The 25,730-nt window shown below is 46.3% G+C and overlaps 2 protein-coding genes across 5 annotated transcripts; one reads left to right on the forward strand and one right to left on the reverse strand.

Moving 5' to 3' along the window:
- On the forward strand, positions 1-13,667 carry phyhipla (phytanoyl-CoA 2-hydroxylase interacting protein-like a). Of its 4 annotated transcripts, none has more exons than XM_027014433.2 (6): positions 1-291; positions 473-621; positions 7,772-7,962; positions 8,077-8,251; positions 8,721-8,838; positions 9,847-13,667. In XM_027014433.2, the coding sequence occupies exons 2-6, from the start codon at positions 516-518 to the stop codon at positions 10,382-10,384; spliced, it is 1,128 nt and encodes a 375-aa protein (XP_026870234.2). In that variant the 5' UTR covers positions 1-291; positions 473-515; the 3' UTR covers positions 10,385-13,667. The 4 variants fall into 4 exon arrangements, with proteins under 4 accessions (XP_026870234.2, XP_035388965.1, XP_026870235.2 ...); XM_027014434.2 differs by lacking the exons at positions 1-291; positions 473-621 and adding exons at positions 2,718-3,464; positions 3,650-3,777; XM_035533072.1 differs by having other exon boundaries at positions 1-621.
- On the reverse strand, positions 13,341-25,323 carry LOC113580080 (protein FAM13A-like). The gene is made up of 18 exons (XM_035532944.1): positions 25,294-25,323; positions 24,840-25,020; positions 24,441-24,647; positions 24,036-24,216; positions 20,740-21,052; positions 18,522-18,644; positions 18,312-18,418; positions 18,129-18,183; positions 17,671-18,040; positions 17,272-17,374; positions 17,071-17,167; positions 16,657-16,750; positions 16,310-16,491; positions 15,892-15,975; positions 15,335-15,433; positions 15,004-15,059; positions 14,560-14,661; positions 13,341-13,898 (listed from the first exon to the last, which is right to left on the reverse strand). Exons 1-18 carry the CDS (start codon positions 25,321-25,323, stop codon positions 13,784-13,786), a joined length of 2,499 nt encoding a protein of 832 aa, XP_035388837.1. The 3' UTR covers positions 13,341-13,783.
- Positions 25,324-25,730: the final 407 nt, after the last annotated feature.

A 25,730-nucleotide genomic window follows, 5' to 3' on the forward strand; every position in this document is an offset into this window, starting at 1 on the left:
CGGGAGCAGCGCGCTCGCGCCGGGGCTGTTTGGGTACCAAATAAGGACATGAGCGCGAGCGTTCGTATTCCAGACAAGATGACGTCACTGAAAAACGGATCCAGAGTCCGAGGGAACGGGAGAGGAGAGGGCATGCGATTGCGGAGCGGCTTAAACCGAGCTTTGACGAGAGCCACAGCGGCAGCCTTGCAGATCTAGCAGTGCGCGCACCACAAAGCACGCGTGGCGTTCCCGGGAAAGGTAGAGAACGAGGGAGAGTACGATTTGCAAAATACGCGTGGCATGAACGAAGTAAGGGGACCCGCGTTTTCTTTTTTAGCATCTCAACTTAACATTTGCATATAATACAGTTTGTCAGGCGTGGTGGGGTGCTGGTGACGCGGTGTTTAGCACAACATTAGAGAGAGAGAGAGAGAGAGAGAGAGAGAGCGCGCACCGGAGAGATAAACGAGAAGGCTCTCCGTTCCCACAGGACGCGATCGCGCACGCAGGGAGATATTCGCCCCTCGGAGGACATGGAGGTGCCGGATTTGGGACACGGCATCACGGGCCCGCTGAGCCCGCGCGAGGGCATGGTCAAGAACGTGAGCCTAGAGTCGCTCCAGCTGTGCGAGAGAGACGGTAAGAGAGCGGAGCTCCGAATCTGAGAGATGCGTTTACACGAAAAGTCCCATCCACGTCCTTTAAAGCGGCGTAGGTTTCCTTTCAGTCCTACATATAATAAAACCTGAAATGTCTTTCTTTTTATTTTCACGTTTTCCTGCCACGAGATTGTGGCGGGCCGTGCCGAGTCATCGTGTATTTCTGACGTGCACAGTCCCTGCAGGTTCTTATTTCTCACATCGCACCGCGAGTCTAGCATTATCCCACACACATGCATCAGCTGTTGCACTTTCATCCTTGCCGGGTGCTGCCGCATCCAAAGCGTTTGTCGCGAGGATAAAATCTCTGCAGCCGCACCGTTTCAGCACCATGGACACTGCCCTCTCTCGCGGCGCCGCTACTGCGCCGTCACAACGCTTTCGGCGACCTCTGTCAGTCACCGCAAACGCCATTGCAATCTCTGCAATAAGAATGTTATAATTATAGTAGAATATCGCGTAATGATATTCAAAGCTCTGCAGGCTAAAAGCGTTTGATTACTCAAAAATCCACCCCCCCCCCCGCCCCCCCAAAAAAAGCATACATGCTGATTCAGCGACTTCGTTTGCATGTTTAAATTAGCGTGTAAAACCTTCGGCGTGGTTCTTCAATGTCATGGACACCTGCAGGTAAATTACCGGCAAATATTCTTATTTTTTGCACTCACAGCGAGCCTATTAGAATGCACACAGATGATCAGAATTTGTAATTAAGGGTCCTGCTTTCCTGATGTTTGATCCACCTATCAGAATACAATCACCGCTGCAGGCAGACAAACAAGAGCACTAGAAGAAAAGACAAGACAGAGAGACAGAGAAAGAGACAGAGTACGTCTACAAGGGAGGGGCCAAGTCGGTCATACACACAGCAACAAGAACTGTTAAGGATGAAAAGAGACACACCCACCCCCTTCCCCCACTCGTTTTGTTCCTCTCAGTGCACCTGTGCCTGTACTGGCCTGATACTGGAGTGAGACTAGTGTGATCGCCTGTCTGTAATTCTGTGAATATGTGCCGAAGAGCACTGTGTAGGTTTTATGAATTTGCGGAGTATAAATATCAGGACACTGCTCTCCACGTTATTTTTTATCACCGTTATGGAGAAGCTGTCATTTGCAAATGTCTACCACGGTCAATTTTGCTTGCATAGTGTGAAGCGTACATGGAATATGTTTGGTTGCCACTTGTCACCTAACACATCTGTTCGGGTATTCATGAGGTACAGTGACTAATAAAAATGTTTCTCTTAACAGATCACCAACGGCACTGTGGGAGTTTGCTTTGCCATAAATTAGTAAAGAGCATTTTGAACACAGAGCTTTATATAAAGGAGAGCTACGGAGAAACTGCTTCAGGAATACGCATATTTATTGTGCCATTTGCTGACCTGCTGGCCCTGAAGGCTGTACGTGATGAGCTCATGTACAACCTTCAGGGCCAGCAGGTCAGCAAATGGCATAATATAGGGTCATAGAGTCACGCAGATGATTCCCTTGGTCCAGCACAGAATCAGCTGTTGAAAGCTTTTCATTAGGGATGATTTGGGTGTAGCAGGTTTTGTTTAATGGTTGAGTAGCAGGTAATCTTGGCTCTACCGGCGCAGTAGTGGAGGACGCGCTGTTGTGGGGGTTAAAATCGGAGCATCTTTGACCACTGGCTTATAGCTTTGATGAGACAGTGCAGATCAGGACAGATCCTGAAAGTCCAGACACTCTTTTTAGCTATTCTTCCTCAGGGACAAAGGGACCATGGGAATGCAATGGAGGGTGAGAAGGTGTTAAATACCTGCAAATACTCACCACCAGGAGGAGTTCCACAAGGCTTAGCTATTTCACTCAACCAAGTTTTCCAGTTTTCTTGCTCACACCTTCTAAACAAACCTCTTACACATGGTACCTAACTGTGGGGATAAATCAGGTTTGTGTAAACAGGGCAATCGCCAAACCGTGCTGGACCCCAGACCTCCGAGACCAGAGCTAGAGAAAAAGAAAAACAGTTAAGACAACCTCTCAGCACCATCCACAATCACACACAATCAGAGCCAGCGCCCAGCATGGCTGTTGGCAGTGCAGTCCATGGGTGGGGTGGGATCAAATCCTCCAGGGCCCCAATGAATGGAGATTTACTCCCATCCAGCTCACCTCCAGTCCAGCCACCCTGAAACTACTGCTCCTGTGTGCTGGAGACGGTCTTCTAGTCCCAGCCTGCCCCGGGAAGCCATCCACTCCCCTGCAGGGACCTCCCTGCAAAAGAAAAGTTGTGTGAGTAGGTGGTGTCACATTTGATGACAACTCCATCAAGTTATCGCTATACACCCCAGCTCTACTGTTAAAATAGTATATTCACGTTAAATAAAATGAAATAAATAAATAAATGAAACAGTTGGGCTGAGTGGCCATATTGCTGGGCCACTTTTTCATCTAAATTGTATAAAACTTGTTCAAACCAAATACATTTCTGTAATGAGTATATGAGTGCTGCTTTATGTTAAAGTACCTTATTCTAGGATCAGCCTGTTTGTCTGAAGATCTGAAGATATGTCCTGTGTTTATATTTGGACAGAAGGCCTATGTGGGTACATGGTAAAAAAAACCCAAAAAAACATGTTGGACTTGTTCTGTGACATAATAATTCTTTCTCTGACCAACAACACAAAATAACTCTCTGTTAATTATATTTTTACTGTCAGAATATTTTCTTGTCCTTATCAAGTCTAGCTATGCAAGTGCTATATCAAAGTACAAGAGGCATCTATCGGGGATTTCAGAAAGACTGTCCAAAGGCTGTGTCCATCTGCTGCTGAGGAACCCTGGTAACATTATGGTAACGTTATGCTGATGCTAATGCAATGACTCATCACGTTTTTGTTCTAAGAGGAAAGTGGCTTTATATTCCTCATTTCAAGAGCCAAAACACACAGCCGCAACACAGAGGCCGTGCAAAGCTTCTCTTCTTTCAGTGCACATATTATTCAGCAAATTTACACAGCAGGGTTTTTTGTCATGCAGGTGTTGACGCCTTGGCCAGCTGATGGCCAAGTGAAATGTAGAGTGCGGGGCCTCGTCATGTCTTTTTGGGGAACAACCAAAGCAAAATCTCCAAGGTCTGTCTGAGGCAGAAATAGAAAGAGGGTGTGGTGAGTTTGTTCCAGGCTTATTATAGTTTCTCCAATGTTGCTGTCACAGTTTCTTTTCATCCCTAATGTTGGCTAATTATATCTATATATTTAATTATACATCACTGAGGAATGCAAATTCCACTTGTCTTTATATACAAGGACATGTTACTGGTAACTATTTAGCATTAGCTAATCCACAGAGATGACCAAATTTTAGACCAAAAAGATGAAAAATAATTCTGGAAGACTGTTTCCTTAATAAATTAATTGCATGCATTATAATTGCGTAAATTTTAAACTGAGATGCCATGGTATCACAGTTTGCTCTCTAATCCTGACTAATGGCTGACACCTGAACTCGGGTCTTTCAGAGAAGACGCTTAAAGATGAACTAAGAGTGCATGATTTAATCGAAGTTGCAGGGTTTTGACTTGGATTACATGCCCAACACCTGCTAAGAGAGAGAGAGAAAAAGAGATTAGAATGAGAAAATGGCGAAGCTTGGTCTCAGCTGAATCACTTGACATTCCTCAGCCGTCCTCCAACTCTGAAGCTGATGAAACATTGTGAAAGTCAGTTCAGCAGCTTTTAACATCGCATGAAATCAAGTCGCCAAATTGCACATACTCCTTTTGTGAGATATTTTATTAAGCCATACCAACTGGCTCGACATATGCGGAAAAAACATGTTTAATACCCTGTAATTGGTTTTATATCGAAAATCAACGGACAGTGGCAACTCAAATGAAAAGCGAGTTTCCGTTAACAAGGCTCTCTAACGAATTAACCAACGTGCCATTTTCAAATCTTATCCTCGGCCTCCGCAATTTTAAACTCGACTAATAACGACAAATGACAATTAGATTGATAAAGCTTTATCTCTGGGCAAGTTGCCAAATTTAGAAGCTCGTTTTGGATACTTAGGTTAACGTTAGTTTAACATTTGCCAGGCTAGCTAGCGTAACTTAGCCCACGGTACAGGTAAGTAACCTAGTTAGCTAGCTAGCTAACGTTAACTGAAATAAATGTGATTTTATTTTACTTGTTGCATTTGTAAGCTTTCATATTATGATTATCTCAAATTCTTTATAATTGATTTCCGAACTTATAACCAATGTAGTTAGCCAGGTGTCAAAACTAAGGTGGGAATATTAATATTGTCCACTGTAACTAGATCGTTAGCTGGGTGGCTAGTTTATCCCTTCACCACTAAGGTAAACTCTAACTACTTTTATTTGTTCTCACACAGTTGTCGTTTTGGAGTCATTCATAGATGCAGGCTAACTGTTAGTGTTATGTTTGCATGTAGGAAGCCCTCTGAGTAGACGTTTAACAAATTGGATTCTTTTTACATTCATCAGCCACTTCATTGAAAATCATCTTGTGGGTCCGCATCCTTCATTAGCCAGGCACACCTGTCGTACAGGAAGCTGTACTGCCACTTCACTGAGAACAGTACTGCTGTGAGAATGAAACTACAGTGTGTAATTGGGCCTGCGTGGTGAAGTTTACTCTCTTTTGTATAGTTACTCTGCACGATGGTGCTGAGCTCTCTGATCTAAGGAGGCTGGAATGCTGTGTGTACTTCACTGTCCAACATTCACGCACCTCCTTAACACAGTGTGTTCTTCAGCCTGAGGACATGTCGCTCGTTCTCTCTGCACGGGTGTGTGTGTGTGTGTGTGTGTGTGTGTGTGTGTGTGTGTGTGTGTGTGTGTGTGTGTGTGTGTGCGCGTGTGCGGAGACCTCCTGCAGCACTACTGTGATGTACAATGGAGAAGCGTATAAGGCTGTAGCACACACAGTTCATCTAGTAGGCGTTTGAGCGGAGGGGTTTCAGGTTGGCAGAGTTGTGACTGTATTCTCATTGTTTCAGGCTTATGAATGAAAGTCCACTTGGTTCTCTCTGGGGTTATGAGGGTCTTCTTTTGCTGAAGTGAGGTAATTACTATGGCATATACGGCTGTTTCCTGGTTTTATTTTCTTTCCAGATGTAATGCATAGCTTGTTTGGCAATAATGACTTAAGTAATGATTACATTTTATCACACATTTGGTTCTTTGGTTTCTTGGTACTCTAACGGATGGAGTCTGTTTGCCTGATGGCTTTTAATTGATCAATAAGTCCATTATGGTTACAAACTAAGGAAGCAGTGCTAAAGATTTTATGGTACACAAATAGGTTCATTTTCCTAGTAAAGATGTCTTCTTCTACAACTTTCTTCAGGTTTAAAGTCAAGTGTGTTTGAAGCCCCACTTAAGTGAAAGGAAATTTGTTTGTGTACGTGTGTGTGTGAGTGTAAATGAGACCTAGAATAGACAGCAGTGTTAACAGAAACCTTTAAGTAATTCAGTGTCAAACCGAGGGCCAGACATGCTCCAGTAAATAACCTTCTCTTACATGTCACAGACTTTCTCTCTCTCCCCCTAACACAAACTCTGTCTCCCTGCCACGGTGTCTTTCTTTATCTCCCTGTCACTCTCTCTCTCTCTCTCTCTCTCTCTCTCTCTCTCTTTTTCTTTCTCTCCTTGTCAAAGTCTTTCCCTCACAGTCTCTGTCTCCCTGTCACAGCATCTCTCTCTCTCTCTCTCTCTCTCTCTCTCTCTCTCTCTCTCTCTCTCTCTCTCTCTCTTCTTGTCAAAGTTTCTCCCTCCTTGTCAAAGTTGCTCTCCCTCTCCCTCACGGTCTCTTCCTCCCTGTCACAGTCTGTCGACTGCGGCGATGCAGGTTCTGTGCGTTTATACAAATAAATGCCTTTTCCTCCATTGTTCCATATGCTAAGCTCTGTGCATGCGATCCAGCAAGTATGTAATTTATAGAATGCTCCAGTGTGGCTCACTACTAGTGTATTGCTGAGTCCCCAGTTGGATGTCAAAGGGTCAAAGCAAAGCCACCTGTCTACAGTGCTCCTTACACCACTGCCTCCCTCCCACTGGGACTTTACAGGTTTTATTTGTTTTACTCAGTGTTCTACAGCGCTCGCATTCTGTACATTTTGTATGGTAAAGCAGTAGTACTTTGTTGCCATGGGCAACCAAGAAGTATCGAGTGTTATGTTAATGGATTGGTTATAGCAACAATGCACAATTCATATTTTGAAAATTAAAGTACATGTGCACTTGGATTTGTGCGAGTTCATCGAGGGATGCGTGCCGTATCATTACATAGAATGCGATGTGTGGGTCATCTGGGTCTGACCCCCATGACTTTAAAAGCTTCCCATTTCTGTCCTATATCAGACAAATGCACTGTTTTGCTGTTGCAGTTCTGCCTGTTTTTATGTTGAGAAGCATACGATTGAGGGCCTTTCTACGATAGCGATGATATCCATTGTTAGGAGAGCTTCCATTTTTGCTGTCACATCCTGAGATTCTTTCTCTGCAACCCCATTTCAGGAGTCAGCAGTCACGGCGCAATGGAAATGGATCCTCATTTAAAATAGTGATATAAAATCGATCCCATGAGCCTGAAAGCTCCCCGGGGCTGTGACTTGGCAGGCTTTCTAGAATTTTCCATGATGCCCATTGCTTTCCTTAGTCGAGGCACTGTGCTTCTGAACACAGTCAGAACTTTCTCTCTTAATGGACTGACATACACCGATGGACCAGCTTGCTTTGTTGCCATGGAAACAGCACTGCGTGTGTGTGTGTGTGTGTGTGTGTGTGTGTGCGCGTGCGCTTGCATGCAGGAGAGAAAGCTTTTTCTTTTGTTAAGGGTAAAGCAATCTTGATGCCATAATGCTGCGTTTAGTACAGTGAAGATATGCTTTTGTCTCTGACTTGGGTTCCTTGTGATCATTCTGCATATGGGACTTATCCCTTTTGGCTGTGACAAAGCCCAGCACCTTGCTGTATTACATATTAACGGTCTTAAGCTTTCTGAGATGAGGCTTTGTTGTGGTGTTGTACTCAGTGCTTAGAGGTCTTCGAGGTTACGCCACGAAGGAATTATTATTCTCATCATTAGTTCTCTCTGTGTGTGTGTGTGTGTGTGTGTGTGTGTGTGTGTGCAGGTAAGGCAGAAGACAGTGGTGTAGTCGGAATGGAGCTTCCAGTGCCGGTGAATATTCGGATCAGCCACATCACTTGTGACTCCTTCAAGATCTGCTGGGACATGGACCCACGCACCAAAGACAAGATCACCCACTACTTCATCGACCTCAACAAGAAAGAGACCAAGAGCTCCAACAAGTTCAAACACAAGGTGTGGCACATAAGTAGCAGCACTACGGAGACGTGCTAACACCCCAGCTCCCCACCCTGCCTCTGAGCCATCTCCGTTTGTCTGATTCCTCTCCCCCCCTCCCCCCGTCTCCAGGATGTACCCACCAAGCTGGTTGCCAAGGCAGTGCCGTTGCCAATGACCGTGCGAGGCCATTGGTTCCTGAGCCCAAGAACAGAGTACACGGTTGCCGTGCAGACTGCGTCCAAGCAGAGCGATGGGGACTATGCCATATCCGAATGGAGTGACATCGTTGAGTTCTGCACCGCGGGTAACGTACCCTCCCCCGTTAGCAAGGGTCTCGTCTGCTGCCAGTAGACGGCCTCGCTAAATGACCGCTACCCTCCTAATCCTACGCACAGCCGTAGCCACGGAAATAACGACAGTGTTGGGGGCGGGGGGACAGCAAGCCAGAGGTTTATTTTCACATGCATGAAAGCTGTGTGTAGTAAAATGAGTATTCCAGCTGTGTGTGTGTGTGTGCGTGTGCGTGTGTATGTGCGTGCGTGTACGTGCGTGCGTGTACGTGTGTGCGTGTACGTGCGTGCGTGTGCGTGCGTGCGTGCGCGTGCATGTGTGTGCGCGTGTGTGTGTGTGTGTGTGTGTACGCGTGCGTGTGTGCGCGTACGTGTGTGCGTGTCCGTGTGTGCGTGTCCGCGTGTGCGTGTCCGCGTGTGTGCGCGCGTGTGCGTGCGCGCGCGTGCGTGTGTGTGTGTGTGTGTGTGTGTGTCGCCATGCAGATTACTCCAGCGTGCATCTGAACCAGCTGCTCCAGAAGGCAGAGGTCATCGCTGGACGGATGCTGCCGTTCACAGTGTTCTACCGCAACCAGAACCAGGAGTACTTTGAGCACTGCAGGTACGGTACGGGAGCAGCTCCGGGAGCGTCCCTGGCACGTGCAGAGTGCCCCCGTCCGCCAAACGGCGGAACAGCAGCAAAAGACATCCGCTAGTGAAATAAGTGAAAATGCCGTAGTTTATTTACAGACGTGATGAATCGCTTAAAAGACGGCGTAGAAAGTGTGTTTAAGACCAAAAAAACAAAGTCGCACAGTGATCAGAGCTAAAGGGAGCAACGGTTCCAGGGCCAGCTTGGTTTTGAGGATTATGCAAACGGCAATAAGAATTTGAAAATTGTTTGAAAATATTGATACCAGTCTTTGTGGTTTTTACAGTGTGCATAAACAGCTTCAGTCGAACTAACAGTCCTTAAAATACATATTAAAAAAACAGCCATGTTTTCAGATTTTTTTTTTTCTTGGTGATAGATGTGCACAATGAAAAACTGCACTGTAAGGCATAGTGTTGTAGTCAGAGGAAGACCTTGTTATTCCCACATAGATCTGTGTAATGCACACATACATTACAGTGCACGTTGCATTCATAAGCCTTAAAGATGGACTTATGAAACAATATCCAGGACTACTCTAACTGTAGTAATAATAGCCTGTATAATATTATTATTAATAATAATAATAATAATAATAATAATAATAATAATAACTGTAGTAATAATAGCTTGTATAATATTAATAATAATAATAACTGTAGTAAGAATAGCCTGTGTAATAGTAATAATAATAATAACTAGTAATAACGATAATAATACCATTTTTTTGCATTCTCTTTAATTGTGAGTCCTTGAGAATTTCAGTTAAATGCAAGTCTAGGTTTAGTTATGTCTAAGCCCGAACAGGAGTATATTTGAAAAAAAGTGTATTTACTTGATGGCCACCACTGTGGCGGACAGTAGTGAAACCCTTCTGTGTTGTGTGCATGTGTGTATGTGTCTGCATGCACGTGTGTGTGTATGTTGGTGAACACCCTCTTTGGTGTGTGTGTGTGTGTGTGTGTGTGTGTCTTTCAGGGCTGCGCAGGGAGGCCGAATGCTCCCCTCGGTGAAGGACAACAGCGGGAGTCACGGCTCTCCGCTGAGTGGGAAGCTGGAGGGCATCTTCTTCAGCTGCAACACGGAGTTCAACACGGGCCAGCCGGCTCAGGACTCGCCCTATGGCCGCTACCGCTTCCAGATCCCGGCTGAGGCGCTGTTCGACGCTGACACGCGCCTCTACTTCGGGGATTTCTACTGCATGTACACGGCATACCACTACGTGATTCTAGTGCTGGCCCCCCGCGGCTCGGCCGGGGATTTGTACTGCAGCGAGCGGCTCCCCGAGCTGGACGCCGCCAGCAACCGCTTCCTAACGCGCACGGTAGGCGAGGATGGGCGCGTGGAGTTCCGCCATGCGCAGGATCTCATCCTGGAGCTGATCTACACGGAGCCCGTGGACATCTCCCGCGGCACCGTCGGCCAGATCAGCGGCCACCAGCTCATGAGCCTTTCCACCGTCAATGCCAAGAAGGACCCCAGCTGCAAGATCTGCAACATCAGCGTCGGCCGCTAATGACCCCGGCCCCCACCGTCACCGGGCCTCAGATCACAAGCCTCAACACCACTAATAGCATAGACGCTAACACGTGCTAACACCCACATACAGACTCAACACAAACTCTCATCCTCTGATCACACACCCCAAGACCTGCGACATTAGTACAGGGTGCTAAGTGACACACACGAACACAACACGAACTTATTAACAGCGTCTAACCTTCAACATAACAATTTTACTACATTTATTTATCTGTTTGTTTATTGAAGATCACATCTCAAGACATAAAATTCACACGGCATGGTAGCACACGCTACCATCACCTCAAGCAAGAGAACGCGACCCTAAAACCTCCAGCCTAAACTCTGGGCTGTGCTCTAGCTGTGTCACTGTATGCGTTACACAGTAGGGGATTTCGTTTACCCAGCAGGCCTCAAAAGCTTAGCGTCAAACCTGACATTAGCACCGTGCGCTAACGCACGCTGCCAGAGACCCAGACTCGACCTGAACTTACTAACACTCTCTAGCCCTCACCGGTACAGTAGCAAACCCACACCACCAACGCTGAGATGCAATATTAGCTCGGGACGCTAACTGCGGTGGGACGGTAGCTGGCGCTTGACCTGATTTCCAGTGTTTCCCGACAACACTCCTACCCTGGACGTGGCCCCAGAAAGGCTGCAGGCGAAATATTACGCTAATATTTCACACAAACGCGCTGGCAGAGTTGCAGCGAACGCGCTCAGACGCCTCCCGCGTCTCCGGGCCGTGCCGCTTGTCTCCAACTGTGCCAGCCACGTGCGCAGAGCGCCGGAGACCACGCCTCCGCAGGACCTGGCACGCACCACCCACCACGCTGAGGCCAGCCGCACCGCCAAGTCCTGGACGCCAGCTCCCTGCCGGCTCCCGGGGCTACCACACCTGGGTCAAAAAACCGACCTGGTCAACTGGTCGGTGGCAAAGTTCTCCACCGGAAAAACTGGAAAAGGAACGATGGAAGAGAGAAGGAAAGAAAGACAGAAAGAAAGTACTGAATTTGTCACCATATCTGACAGGCCTTGGAGCTCTGCCACCGTCCTGTAACAAAGCCTCTTAAACCCAAACACAGCACCAGTCCCCTGAGAAAACTTGCAGTAGAAATGCATACGGCCTTATCCGTCCGTGTAAGGATCTCTTCCGCGCCGCCCCCTCCTGGCAGGTAGGAACGTTGGACACGCCCCTTACATCGTACGTGTACATGCAGATTCTTACACCTGTTAGGACTGTTTGGCGGCGAAGGGATTTCGAACAGAGAACCTTTACGCGCAGTGATGATTTAGCCTTGGGCTGAACTTCTTCTGGCTGCTTTGAACCTTTTAACCATATTAAACCTTGCCCGGAATTAAAAGGGATTTAAATCCAGAGAAAAGGCCTTCGATGTTGAACCGTCCTTACGGCCAGGCTGCGGCTCACAGACTTTCACCTGACTCGTCCATGATTTTCCTGACGTTAGCACCCCTTAATGAACACTTGCTTATTTTTACAGCATTATCGCAGTTCTCCTTTAACTTTATTTTGTTTTTTACTGGAACCGTAGTTTGATTTTGTCTAAAGTTATTTTCTGGAGGAATGCAAAACGTGTGTGTGGGAGAGAGAGAGTGAGTCTATTCTGATCGTTTATAATGTACCTGACGTTCCTTGTTAACACACATTTAGACGTGTTCACAACCTTAATGCTGTGTTGCTGTAAGCCAAAGGTATTGCGGGGAGAACTGTTTAACACACCTGAACACACAAAGATAATGCGGACCGTCCCCATAAGAGGTCACCCCAATAGATACTAAAAAAAACCCAACCAAACCCTCCCAAAATAGTTCGAGTCAACACAAGGTAGGCACGCATGGCTCAGAAAGCAACTGACCGTTGTTAGGTGCTATTGCACCATTGTTTGTGTGGGTTGTGCTGTGTGTTGCTGTGGTGAAACCGCGGCACCCACACCCGCAGTTTCTCAGCTCTGCCGCAGCTGAGGGGGTTCGTTGCATCCAAGCCTTAACTGTACAGGTCTGTTCTAGTTTGTCATCTTGCTTCTCCTTCTACCTAAAGTACACGTTGACCGTTCTGTTAACCTCCATGCTGTATATATTGTATATGGGTATAAGCGGCCTACAGCGCACATGTTTGAGTTCAGTAGTGGTGATTCAGATTTGTTCAGTCCAAAATGGCGTTGCTTGCCTGGCAGTGTCCAAGATTGTCTGTAAGCCCTAAACCATGTCTACAGTAGCTTAACGGACTAACCGCCTTTCCCTTTTAATTCACTGTATGATCAAAAATCTGACCATTAACAGACGATATGTTAAAATTGTAACATTGATATGAGTTTGAGTGTAGATTAGACCATATGCGAGTAATCCATGCAAAAAACTATCTTAGCACATCCAAGACTTCACATATAAATGTATATTTATGGGTTCACCTGGGATCGCGTTTGGAAAATCACCTTCCCTTATGGCAAGAAGGAAAGGATACCTTATGTTTTAAAACATTTACACCTTCAGTGAACACTACTATTGTAGGTAGAACATAAAGAATCTTCAAAACGGTGTTGGTTGTCGAGGCATCGTTTTATTTTTGAAGCGCAACATCGAACAGCTCACACACAGCAAGGGAACAGTAGAAGAAGAGCGAGGAACCCTGTGGTACATTAGCACCAGCTAGTGCTGCAGGTACCGGGCTCTTCAGTCCAGTCGCCAGGGACCCAGCTCCAGTTCTGTTCTGGCCTACGCACACCTCAGGGTGTATTAGGAAGCAGAACACAACAACAATAGGGACTGACCGGAGGTCTCAGAGGACCACAGAGCGAACATCTGTGCTGCGGCAATCGGTGGAGAGAGAATATGTCTCTCCACTCATTCTGACACTATACCAGTTTACTTTGGGAATCCTGACCTGACAGTGACCTTCACTTGAGTGCAATCCCTGAAACACTGGCACAAAGCAAACTGCAAGCATGCCACACCATTTTGAACAACGTTCACCAAATTTCAGATGCAGTGAACCACAAAGGAAGCATTACTTGCTGTCACTGTGAAATATATGTATCTGATTTGTTCAAACACTTAGCCTTTGGTTAAAAAAAAAAACTAAAAATGTAGAATTGAAAAGGAAAATTGCCAAGGTTATTTTTTGTAAGCAGTTACGTTGTGTATGTGATATAGATTAGATTGAATAAATAATTGAAGTTTCCATCTTGCAGAGTGTAGACTAGAGAGCTGCTGTTTTATTCCAAGATTTCCTGTTTCATTTGTTCAAAAAAAAAAAACTAAGCAAATGTTGCTGGCTCGTTAGCATGGTTAGCATGCAGTTTCTGCCCAGGCGAGGCAAGCCACGCCCACCTGGCCCCGCCCTCACCTGGCGAGGCAGTCAAACACGGCGCCCTCAGGGCCGTGCGTCTTCACCCAGCATGCTTTTCAGCAGCCTCAGTCTGGCCTTCAGGGCTTTGTACTGCTCATATTCCGCCGCCACGGTTACCCAGTCCTCCCTCTGTAGGTTCCTTTAATGAAGAAGGCGTGGAAAATGAGAAAGAGGGTGTGGCATAAAAATGTCACTCCTCTTTGTCACACATATCTGACATTTTCCCTTTATTGCCTTACTCCCGCAGGTGTGTGTAGTAATGATCCAGACTGAACCTCTACACACCCTTACTGTACATGCGTGTACAGGGGAGCCACCCAGCACTGTCTGTGTCATTCCAACCCTATATGTGTTAGCCCCGCCCTTTCTGCCCCTCCCTTCCTCCCTGTCTGGCCTGTGGGTGGCGCTCACACTGAAATACCCTCTCTGGCAGATGCTGTTCCGTGAAGGGTATTTTTTCCTCTTCTTGTTTTGAGTTTCTTGACGTGTTTCTGAAAACATGTGACTGTTCAATAAATTCAATAAAGCTGTGTGTGGATGAGAGGGCTGCCTCAATTCCTTACTCTGCCTGTGTGTGTGTGTGTGTGTGTGTGTGTGTGTGTGTGTGCGTGCGTGTGTGTGCGCGTGCGTGTGTTAGTGTGTGTGCGTGTGTTAGTGTGTGTGCGCGTGTTTGTGTGTGTGTGCGCGTGTCTGTGTGTGTGTGTGTGTGTGTGTGTGTGTGCGTGTGTGTGTGCGTGTGTGTGCGTGCGTGTGTGTGCGTGCGTGTGTTAGTGTGTGTGCGTGTGTTAGTGTGTGTGTACCTGCTCGTGTTTGAGAGAAATATCTCCTTGTATTTTTTCAGAATTTTCTTCAGTCGTCTCTTCTCTGCTCGCACCTCTTTCATCTGCCTAAGGAACTCTGTCCTTGAGTCACACACACACACACACACACGTATAAACAGACACACATGTATAAACATACATATACACATGTACACATACAAACACGTATAAACACACACACACACACACACACACATATACACATGTACAAACACGTATAAACATACACACACACGTATAAACAAACACAAATATGCATATGTACACACAGGACATGCGGTTCCATATATTTAAAAACAGTTTGTGCGTGTGTGTGTGTGTGTGTGTGTGTGTGTGTGTGTGTGTGTGTGTGTGTGTGTGTGTGTGTGTGTGTGTGTGTGTGTGTGCGTGCGTGTGTGTGTGCGTGCGTGCGCGCGTATGTACCTGTTGGTGGAATGTGTATCATTTACAGGAGCTGTATACTGTTTGTCCCTGTCCAGCTGTGAGATTAAGGTAGAATTCCTGTACTCTTGTGTTGGCACAGAAACCATGTCAAATATTTGAACCTGCCCCTGTTCCCTGTATCAGCACACACACACATACCCACACACCCCCCTACACAAAAACTAGTCTGTAGTCCTAAGCATAGCCATTCAGAGAAGTCTAAAAAGAAGGGTTGAATGCATGTTTGTTCTGCAGACTATTATGTACTTCATTAAATAAAATATATTGAACAGGGATGAGTGAGACGAGAAGATGAGGGAGGGAGCCATACGGTGGCGTTGATCGCTGTGTTTGAGGTATACAACGCCTGCTTCACCAAACGATAGCGGTTATAGAGGTCTCTCATCACACTCCTCTCCTCTCTGGACTTCTGTAGAGAAAACACACACACACACAGAGCTCATGATACATTCTGGATCTCGTGGTTCACAAACCTGGGCTTTCTAACCTGCTCCATGTGTACCACATTTTCATTCTGTTCCAGCCCAAGCACACCTCTGACAGGTCAGCAGGTAACATATACACCTCTGACAGGTCAGCATTTAATATAGATGTGTTGTGAAAATGACCTGGCACTCTGTGGAGCCTGTTTAGAATTTATTATTACGATTCAGACAATAAGCTTGTCAATTAATTATGAAACTTTGTGAAATTATGCCAATTTCAGTGTGAACACAAATATACTGGGTTGTGTCTGGGTACAAACCATTATTCCGTTGCTTCCCTCATGTTTGTCTATTTTTTCATTAACAAATGAGACGTGGAACAATTTATACTTTTTTCAGTTTTACCAGTAGTAACATTACAGTCTAAATGTGTGGGACCAACCGGCCTGCCGTGAAGACTCTCACAGTAGAGTAGACACTTCTGCAGTGTGTTCTTCTCCAGAGCCAGCTGGACCTGAGACATGTCCTACACACACACACACACACACACACACACACACACACACACACACACACACACACACACACACACACACACACACACACACACACACACACACAAAATATGGACTAAACCTAAAAGTTTTTAATAGTGTCTACAGTAAATAACTGGAAAATCTAGATCACCCAGAAATGTTATTTTATATGTTGATATTTTATTTTTGTGTGAGAGACTGTGTGAGGGAGTGAGTGTATAAGTGCGTTTGGATAAAATTGTCAGCTAAATGGCATAAATATAATAAACATGACATTTTACATGTGTCAGAAGCACGCTAAAATGGCTGAGTGTGTGCGTGTACCTGCATGTGCTCTGGTATGTGTAGTTCCAGTCGTTTTTCGTTAAGGTGCTGCGCTACCACGTTCACTGTGTCTTCCAGTGCTGGTTTGGGCTGAGACACTCTGATCTTTGTCTCCCCTTGCTGGGTGGAAGTGGAACCACATGATCTCTTCACTCCCTTCACACACTGTCTTGATCTTAACCCTACACAGAGAGAGAGAGAGAGAGAGCGAGAGCAAGCGCAGGAGAGTAAAAATGTTGGTACACCTGATGATTGTAATAGCCTCATTTTTTAGGCCCTTCTATGCCACATGCACTCTAGTCCTGTGCACTCTCGGCCCGTGCACTCTATGCCACGTGCAGTCTCACCCCAGCTGGTACCTTTGAGCTGCCTCCATCCTTGGCTGAGGTCTGTGATGTGATTCACCACATTAGGTTCTGTCTCTTTACCACTGTGAGCAGCCTGCACAGAAAGCCACTCCATTAGTAATATTTAATGAAGTACACACTGATATTTACACACTAACATTTAATTAATTACACATGAATATTTAATTAATTACACATGAATATTTAATTAATTAGGACTTTGAGCTATCAATCTGAAGCTTGCAGGTTTGACTCCTGGCTCTGCCATACAGCCACTGTTGGGCCCTTCAGCAGTGCCCTTAACCATCCAGAGTTGATGGTGTAGTATCTCTCTAATACAAAACCTTACCTCTGACACACACACACACACACACACACACACACACACACACACACACACACTCACACACCCACCTCATGACTGTGGCTGAGCTGGAAGGGATTCTCAAAGCTCTTGACTGCTTGTTTGAGGTTGCGAACATGGCATTGTTGCAGAGGGACCAGCAGCTCACTGGACACACACACACACACACACACACACACACAGCCATGTAAGCATGTTTCCATTGCCAGAGCATGGACTGAAACACATTTTAGATGTAGGGATCCTCCTACGTGGAGTGTGATTGGCTGGATGGCACAAAAGAGGTGGAGTCTTGCTCACTGCCCAAACCCTGGCTCAGGGCTGCACTGGCACTGGTGGCCTTCCACACAGGAACTGCAGGGACCAACAGCGGTTAGAAGGTCAGTGAACCTCACGCATTCAGCCACTAGAACCAGAGGGCTTTTAGTCATCTGAAACAACTGCTCCGCTTCCAGAAACTTCACACCGCAACACTGCATGCGTACAAGAGCAGGAAGACATTCATCAAACAACCATGTGAATGTTGTGGGGAGCGAGAGAAGGAGAGAGGGAGGGACACAGAAAGGGAGAGTGGAGAAAGAAGGAATGAAGCCCTGAGAGGTGGGGAAGGTGAGAGAGATCCAGCATGCGCACGTAGACACAGGTCTTACCCCTGGGGCAGGACCTGGGCTGTTCACAGAAGGACTCGCCCATCTTCTCTAACCGGCTTCTCCCCGAGCCAGCCGGTCTTCCCGAGCCACCCTGACCTCCAGTATGAGTGGGTGCCTGCCGGCTCTTCTGCGCCGGCGACATGCTGCTCTCACATGTTGTGCAGCCGTGTTGAGAGTGCGCGTCGTTCCTAGGATCAGGGCATGAGCTGGTCCTCGTGGCGTCTGACTCAGGCTGTGTGTGTCTGTTCTCACAGCATGTCTGGCTGGTGCACGAGCGTGTGTTGCCACCCTGGGCGTGCGATTGGCAGCGTGGTGTGTGTGTGTGGCTGGTGTCTGATCGTCTGCATGGGGTGTTTGAATGGGAGGGGCTCTGCAAAACAAAAAACCAATAGCAGCGAGATAGGATGTTTCTGATACAGTGAAGACCGCACACACACACGCACACACACAATCTTTACCGTGCTCTTTACCGTGAGTGAGCACCTGAGGCGGGACTGACTGGGTAGACAGGATCTAGAGAGAGAGAGAGAGAGAGAGAGAGAGTGAGAATAAGAAAGAATGAGAGAGGATGAAAGAGAAAGAATGAGAGAGAATGAGACAGGATACAGGTACATAACATGCAACAGGAAATGGAATCCTACCTGCTGGATAGTGGGGTTGCCCCTGCTGTCGTGGGTGGGTGGGCCCCCATATCATTGGCCCTACCCATGCTGACATCACACACAGTAAATAAACTACAAGACTGCTCCTGGGAAACAAGCAAATATTCATGTAAATAAGTTGCACACACACGTAGCCATGCAAGCACACACACGTACCCATACATGCACACACACATAATTCTTTCTTACCCTCTGCAGTGGTGTCATGTCAGCGAGAGAGGGGGGCAGTGCTGAGTCCTCATTGTATGTAGTGTGTGTAGTGTTTAGGGGGGTGGTGGTGTTTTGGGTATGTGTGGTATTTGGAGTGTGTGTTGCATTTATGGGAGGTGTTGTGTTTGCAGTGTGTGTAGCATTTAGGGGGGGTGTGGTGTTTGGGGTATGTGTGGTATTTGGAGTGTGTGTAGTGTTTAGGGTGTGTGTTGAGTTATGGGTATGTATGGTGTTTGGAGTGTGTGTAGTGTTTGGGGCATGTGTGGTATTTGGAGTGTGTGTAGTGCTTAAGCGGTGTGTGGTGTTTGGGGTATGTATGGTGTTTGGGCTGTGTGTAGTGTTTAGGGTGTGTGTGGTGTTTGGGGTGTGTGTAGCATTTATGGAGTGTAGTGTTTGGGGCATGTGTGGTATTTGGAGTGTGTGTAGTGTTTAAGGGGTGTGTCGTGTTTTGGGTATGTGTGGTGTTCATGATGTGTGTTACATTTATGGGGTGTGTGGTGTTTGGGGTGTGTGTAGCATTTAGAAGGGGTGTGGTGTTTGTGGTATGTGTGGTATTTGGAGTGTGTGTAGTGTTTAAAGGGTGTGTCATGTTTGGGGTATGTGTGGTGTTCATGGTGTATGTTACATTTATTGGGTGTGTGGTGTTTGGGGTATGTGTGGTATTTAGAGTGTGAGCAGTGTTTAGGGGGTGTGTGACGTTTGGGGTATGTATGGTGTTTTGGGTGTGTGTAGTGTTTAGGGGATATGTGGTGTTTGGGGTGTGTGTAGCATTTATGGGGTGTGTAGTGTTTGGGGCATGTGTGGTATTTGTGGTGTGTGATACATTTATGGGGTGTGTAGTTTTTGGGGTGTGTGTAGCATTTAGGGGGTGTGTGGTGTTTTGCGTATGTGTGGGATTTGGAGTGTGTATAGTGTTTAGGTGGGGTGTGGTGTTTGGGATATGTGTGGTATTTGGATTGCGTGTAGTGTTTAAGGGGTGTGTCATGTTTGGGGTATGTGTGGTGTTCGTGGTGTGTGTTACATTTATGGGGTGTGTGTTGTTTGGGGTATGTGTGGGATTTGGAGTGTGTATAGTGTTTAGGGTGTGTGTGGTGTTTGGGGTGTGTGTAGCATTTATGGGGTGTGTAGTATTTGGAGTGTGTGTAGCATATAGGGGGTGTGTGGCGTTTGGGGTATGTGTGGGATTTGGAGTGTGTGTAGTGTTTAGGGGGTGTGTGGTGTTTGGGGTATATGTGGTGTTTGGGGTATGTGTGGTATTCGGGGTGTGTGTTACATTTATGGGGTGTGTGGTGTTTGGGGTATGTGTGGTATTTGGAGTGTGTGTAGTGTTTAGGGTGTGTGCTGAGTTATGGGTATGTATGGTGTTTGGGGTGTGTGTAGTGTTTGGGGTGTGTGTTGAGTTATGGGTATGTATGGTGTTTGGAGTGTGTGTAGTGTTTGGGGCATGTGTGGTATTTGGAGTGTGTGTAGTGCTTAAGCGGTGTGTGGTGTTTGGGGTATGTATGGTGTTTGGGGTGTGTGTAGTGTTTAGGGGGTGTGTGGTGTTTGGGTTGTGTGTAGCATTTATGGGGTGTCTAGTGTTTGGGGTATGTGTGGTATTTGGAGTTTGTATAGTGTTTAAGGGGTGTGTCGTGTTTGGGGTATGTGTAGCATTTAGGGGGTGTGTGGTGTTTCGGGTATGTGTGGGATTTGGAGTGTGTATAGTGTTTAGGTGGGGTGTGGTGTTTGGGATATGTGTGGTATTTGGATTTTGTGTAGTGTTTAAGGGGTGTGTCATGTTTGGGGTATGTGTGGTGTTCGTGGTGTGTGTTACATTTATGGGGTGTGTGTTGTTTGGGGTATGTGTGGGATTTGGAGTGTGTATAGTGTTTATGGGGTGTGTGGTGTTTGGGGTGTGTGTAGAATTTATGGGGTGTGTAGTATTTGGAGTGTGTGTAGCATTTAGGGGGTGTGTGGTGTTTGGGGTATGTGTGGGATTTGGAGTGTGTGTAGTGTTTAGGGGGTGTGTGGTGTTTGGGGTATGTGTGGTATTGGGGGTGTGTGTAGCATTTATAGGGTGTGTGGTGTTTTGGGTATGTGTGGGATTTGGAGTGTGTATAGTGTTTAGGGGGTGTGTGGTGTTTGGGGTATGTGTGGTGTTTGGGGTGTGTGTAGCATTTATGGGGTGTGTGGTGGTTGTGGTATGTGTGGTTGGAACGTGTGTAGCATTTAAGGGGTGTGTGGTGTTTAGGATATGCGTGGTGTCTGGAATATGTGTAGTGTTCAGTGTATGGGTGGTGTTCGGGGTGTGTGTAGCACTTAAAGGGCGTGTGGTGTTTGGGGTATGTGTGGTTGGAGTGTTAAGGGGGTGTGTGGTCAGGTGGACGCTGCTTGTGAGTTTGTGGGTAGTATTGCAGACGTGTGTGTGAGTGTGTGTGTTTGGAATCAGGTGTGTGTGCTTCTCCAGCAGATGTAGAGTAAGGATATTACACATGGCCTGTTCCTCCAGCATCTTCGGGCCTTCAGAGACACTACAAACAGGTTATAAAACATAACAGTTGAAATTATTATCAGTCACATTTAAACTATTAAATCTTTCTAATCACCTAGTACAGTATACACTAAACAACACTTTCATACATTTTGTTAAAATAGCATAAATCCCCCCCCCCCCCCAAAAAAAACCCAACCCAAAAACCATCGAGTGTTAATGTTAATAAAAAGTCTATGAACTCCACAGTTCCCCCTGCTGGTGTTTATCTGGCATGTTCACCCTTGTCATCTACCCCGTAGTGCATTAAAAACCCCTCCCACCAGAAAAGGAATTACATTCTAATAAAAACGTCGCTATAAAAGTGAATATATTGTCGTAACATACAGTCCCATTTAGTCAATTTACAAAAGAAAATCAAAAACAAACCAAGTTTTCATATAAAAGGCTTTTTTAAAATACTTTTTTATTCTATTATTTATTCTATTATAAATAATAGAATATGTAATACAATTCAAGAACTACCCAGAACCTAAGCACTCCCAAACGCCAACATGTCCAGTCAACTAGATCAAATCTACAAGACTCAAACTGTATCCCATGCAGAGACAAAGAGACAAAGTGACAGACTGTCAGGCAGGTAGATAGACAGCTGGTCACTCAGGCCATGTCTACATAATTTGTATAACTCGAAATGTCCATTTGAGAAGCACATTGCTGTATGTGTCAGCTCCAAATGTGTGTGTGTGTGTGTGTGTAGGTATGTAGGTGTGTGTATGTGGTGTTCTTGTTTTCGTGTAGGTTTGTGCCAGGGTCAAAGGTAGAGGATGATGGGAGCTAAAATGTCAAACACGGTGGAATGATATTAATAGTCCTGTTTATGAGGAAATGACACGATCAAATAAGCCTCTGGCCCTCTGTGACGAAATGCAGAAACCATCTATTTATCTGCCTGTCTGTACTCTCTTTCTACACTGTCTGGAAGATTCCTCTTCCTCATTCCTGCCCTCCTATCCTATGGTGTCTGGAACTTGGCTAGGCTCACAGAGTGCACTCTGACGGCTTTGGCCAGACACATTCATAGCAATCCATCACACAGAGGCCACTCATAGCTGTGCCCATAAATACAGCCTACTCCATCTGAAAGGGCAGACAGTGGATCGTACAAATCTGTAAACACACACACACACACACACGATCACAAACACACACATTCAGAAATGTTTACTTGGAGGATGAAGACTGAGTAGAACTTTCTATGTGTTTATTAGGTCTGCTGGGAACGACCCACAATCCCTTTGACACATTGTGACAGCAGCGAGGGCTAGCAGGTTGACAGGCTAGCAGGCTCTGAGCTCCTGGAGCGTTCAGCACTGCCTGTCTTGTCCTCGGTGGGACACTTCACCCTGTTTCACCTATCCCCCAGGGTGTGTGTTGATGAAGGACAAAATGTCCCTAGTGCTCTCCGCCTGCTCAGCACAGGTGCCAGGGGTGGGGGGTTGACTGAATGGAGTTAGGATGATTCTAAGGGCCTGTGACTGACAGGCACCCAAATCTATCGTAGTACCGCTGTGCTGACCTGCCATTCTAAATGTCCAGAGAACAATCTGGACTGCCATTCTAGAACTCCAGACAGAACATTCTGGACTGCCATTCTAGAACTTCAGAAAGAACATTATAAACTGCCATTCTAGAACTCCAGACAGAACATTCTGAACTGCTATACTAGAACTTCAGAAAGAACATTCTAAACTGCCATTCTAGAACTTCAGAAAGAACATTATAAACTGCCATTCTAGAACTTCAGAAAGAACATTATAAACTGCCATTCTAGAACTCCAGAGAGAGCATTCTAGACTGCCATTCTAGAACTCAACAGAGAACATTCTGACACTCCACAGTCAGCTGGGAAGATGGTTCATGAACCTTTCAGAACAAAAAACTCCAGAGCTGCGATTAGTATCCAATAAAAATAACAATTTTACACCATTTAATATTATTAGCAATATTAATCATACAGTAGTATGTACATAACAGCAACAACAACAACAACAATAATAATAATAATAATTATTATTATAGGTTCCTTTCAGGATTGCCAAGGAAACTGCACATATAAAAGTTTAACATTAAAAGATTAAGAAACTGAATTAAAAAAACAGGACTAGAATTTAAAAAAGAATGACTATAGTATTAACAGAGGCAGTTAAATAACTAAATCTTGAATAAACGAGATAGATGCAGTAGCAAGATATTTAGTTAGTATGAGGAAAAGCAATCCGGAATGGAGGATACAGAGGTACTTGTGGGGAGGTGTGAAGGGATTGTGTTCCAGAAATTAGGGTCCGCTACCCTAACAGCGTATGGAGCCTGGAGCATGAGACAGAGACCCGGCGAGCATCCAAGAACCAAGGCGAAGGTGAAAGAGAGCAGGAAGCTACCAGACCATGCAAGGACTTCACAACTAGAAGAAGCATTTTATACGGTCTGGTGAAGTGGACCTGAAGCCAGCGTATGTGGACCTGCCGCTGCTTCCGGAGCCCGGAGGCAGGAGCTCGAGGAGAGCAGCTCTGCAGTGATCCAGTCTGGATTAAAGCACGAATAAGACTCTCAGCTACGGAGTGACAGAGAGGACAATAGGCTGAAAATACGCTGCTTTATTGATGGTTTAATATGACCCTCAAAGGACGACGTGGACTCAAAAATGACACTAAAATTCCAAACCTGGGTGACAGGACATAATAAAACCAGGGATAGCCAGTGCAGTGTGTCCAGTTTACTTCAGGGTGGTTGTAGATGCAACTGGTATTTTACGAAGCTCTTATGTGTTTATATCAGCCAAACACTTGATCAGAGCGGCAGGTAGGTGCGGATGAGACCGGACACAAGCTCTCAAATGAGTCCCTCCTGCACATGCTAAAGACTAAAACAGAAACCTTGTAATTTTTTATTAGGTCTCATTTATTTTTAAAGGTCTCAAATAAACACACACACACACACACACATTTTTATTTTAGACTTACCGAAAGATGCATGGGCCGAACACTGTGGCCAAATTCTCGGAGGTCATGTGATTCCACTGGCTATAGGCAGCCACTCGGGACAGGAAGTGCAGAAGATAAGACAAGATGTTGTAATTGTCATCAGGAAGACGGCTCAGGGTTTCCTTCAGTACCGTAAACAGTTCTGTTCCGTCTTTACAGTCTTCACACACACAAACACATACGCGTGCGCGCACACACACACACACACACACATACACACACTTGTGAGAAGTGCCAGTACGCAAGAAAAGTCACAGTATGCCAAAGAGTAAACTGTAGAAGTGAGTACCGGCCCACTTTGAGTACTGTTTGTGTGTTTCATGCGTGATTGTGTGAGTGCATGCTGCATGTGTTTGCTATGTGTGAGTGTGTGTGTGTGTGTACCCATAAGTGCCTGCTGCATGTGTTTGCTGTGCGTGTGTGGAATAAGTCCACAGGGTAGTTCTCTCAAGTAGAGTTTGAGGAGTGCAGCAACCGTGGGAACATCTCCTCTCTCCAGACCCACACACTCTCCCCGGTCCAAACACACACGGAGGGTCTGACAGCGTCGGTCAGACCCACACAACCTGAACACGCCACTCTGCTGCAGACCTGGACACACACACACACACACACACACACACACACACACACACACACACACACACACACACACACACACACACACACACACACACACACACACACACACACACACACACACACACACAGGTGTGAGTGATGCTAGCTTTACCTAGCAGGCTGTCTGTACAGGCCATAAGAAGGCAACTCAGCAATGCTCACCATATTTCTCCAAGAACTCCACCATGCTCCTGAGCACCAGGGGAACACCTTGCCGCAGCCGTCCTGCCTCCTTGAGTCTCTGCAGGGGCACACCAAACACCGCCCCGAGGTCCAGCTCTGGAGCCTGCGGGTGGGGCTGCACTCGCGCGCTCCGCTTCACGCTCGCTGACGCCGGACGTCGCTGCAATTTAGCAAAACGCGTGAGAGAAAAACGCATCTCTATTTCAAACAAGTCCGTGTCTCATACTCAGTAGCGCCCGTGTTCTCAAGACCCCAGGTAGCCAGACAGGTGGGCGTGCATGCCTTGCATGGCACAAGCCCACCCCGAGACTGCAGTGCACGGATTTATTTCATTTTTACTATAATAAACTAAAATCCGAACTGCATGTCGATTCGGTGCGGTAGTTACAGCAGTGCGGCGGCTTTGTTTAAGATGAGGTGCCACGTTACTCACGCAGAGTGACACCGAGGCGCTCGAGCCCATTTCAGGCTGAGCCGCGCGCCAGTCGCCGTTCTCCCGCGCGGACGGTCAAGTCATCGTCACGAGACGCGTCGTCTTAAACTAGGGTTCATAACACACGTAACTTTGCCTTCCTAATCCGTAGGAAATCTCGTTCAGGTCGTAGTATTTGATCCACGGTTGTTTCTGTACGCAAGTCGTCAGTCATGTGGCTGAAATCACGTTTCTATGGGAACCGTGGAAGCGGCGTCTGAAGCTAGGCGGTTGCCTTGGTTACAGACGTGTTGCCTAGATACGGTAGAGCGGCTTGAATGGTCTCCAGTAAAACCAGAGACTGTATAAACGGGTTATACAGTTTATACTGACGAGTAAAGTGCAAAAGGTCGCTTTTGACATGGCTGTGCATGAATTAAACGTTAATGAACACATTA

The sequence above is a fragment of the Electrophorus electricus genome, chromosome 13 (genome assembly GCF_013358815.1).
Source record: "Electrophorus electricus isolate fEleEle1 chromosome 13, fEleEle1.pri, whole genome shotgun sequence".
Taxonomy (NCBI): domain Eukaryota; kingdom Metazoa; phylum Chordata; class Actinopteri; order Gymnotiformes; family Gymnotidae; genus Electrophorus; species Electrophorus electricus.

What these genes read in the sequence shown, in the direction of transcription:
- phyhipla (XM_035533072.1), top strand. Translation starts at nt 516, where the DNA reads ATGGAGGTGCCGGATTTGGGACACGGCATCACGGGCCCGCTGAGCCCG. An exon ending in CCAGCTGTGCGAGAGAGACG is followed by an intron (nt 622 to 7,771) that starts GTAAGAGAGCGG and finishes GTGTGTGTGCAG; the next exon opens with GTAAGGCAGAAGACAGTGGT. An exon ending in GAGTACTTTGAGCACTGCAG is followed by an intron (nt 8,839 to 9,846) that starts GTACGGTACGGG and finishes TGTGTCTTTCAG; the next exon opens with GGCTGCGCAGGGAGGCCGAA.
- LOC113580080 (XM_035532944.1), bottom strand. Translation starts at nt 25,323, where the DNA reads ATGGGCTCGAGCGCCTCGGTGTCACTCTGC. An exon ending in ACCCCTTAAATGCTACACAC is followed by an intron (nt 18,645 to 20,739) that starts GTTCCAACCACA and finishes CCCATAAATGCA; the next exon opens with ACACACACTCCAAATACCAC. An exon ending in TCCAGCCAATCACACTCCAC is followed by an intron (nt 17,168 to 17,271) that starts GTAGGAGGATCC and finishes GTGTGTGTCCAG; the next exon opens with TGAGCTGCTGGTCCCTCTGC.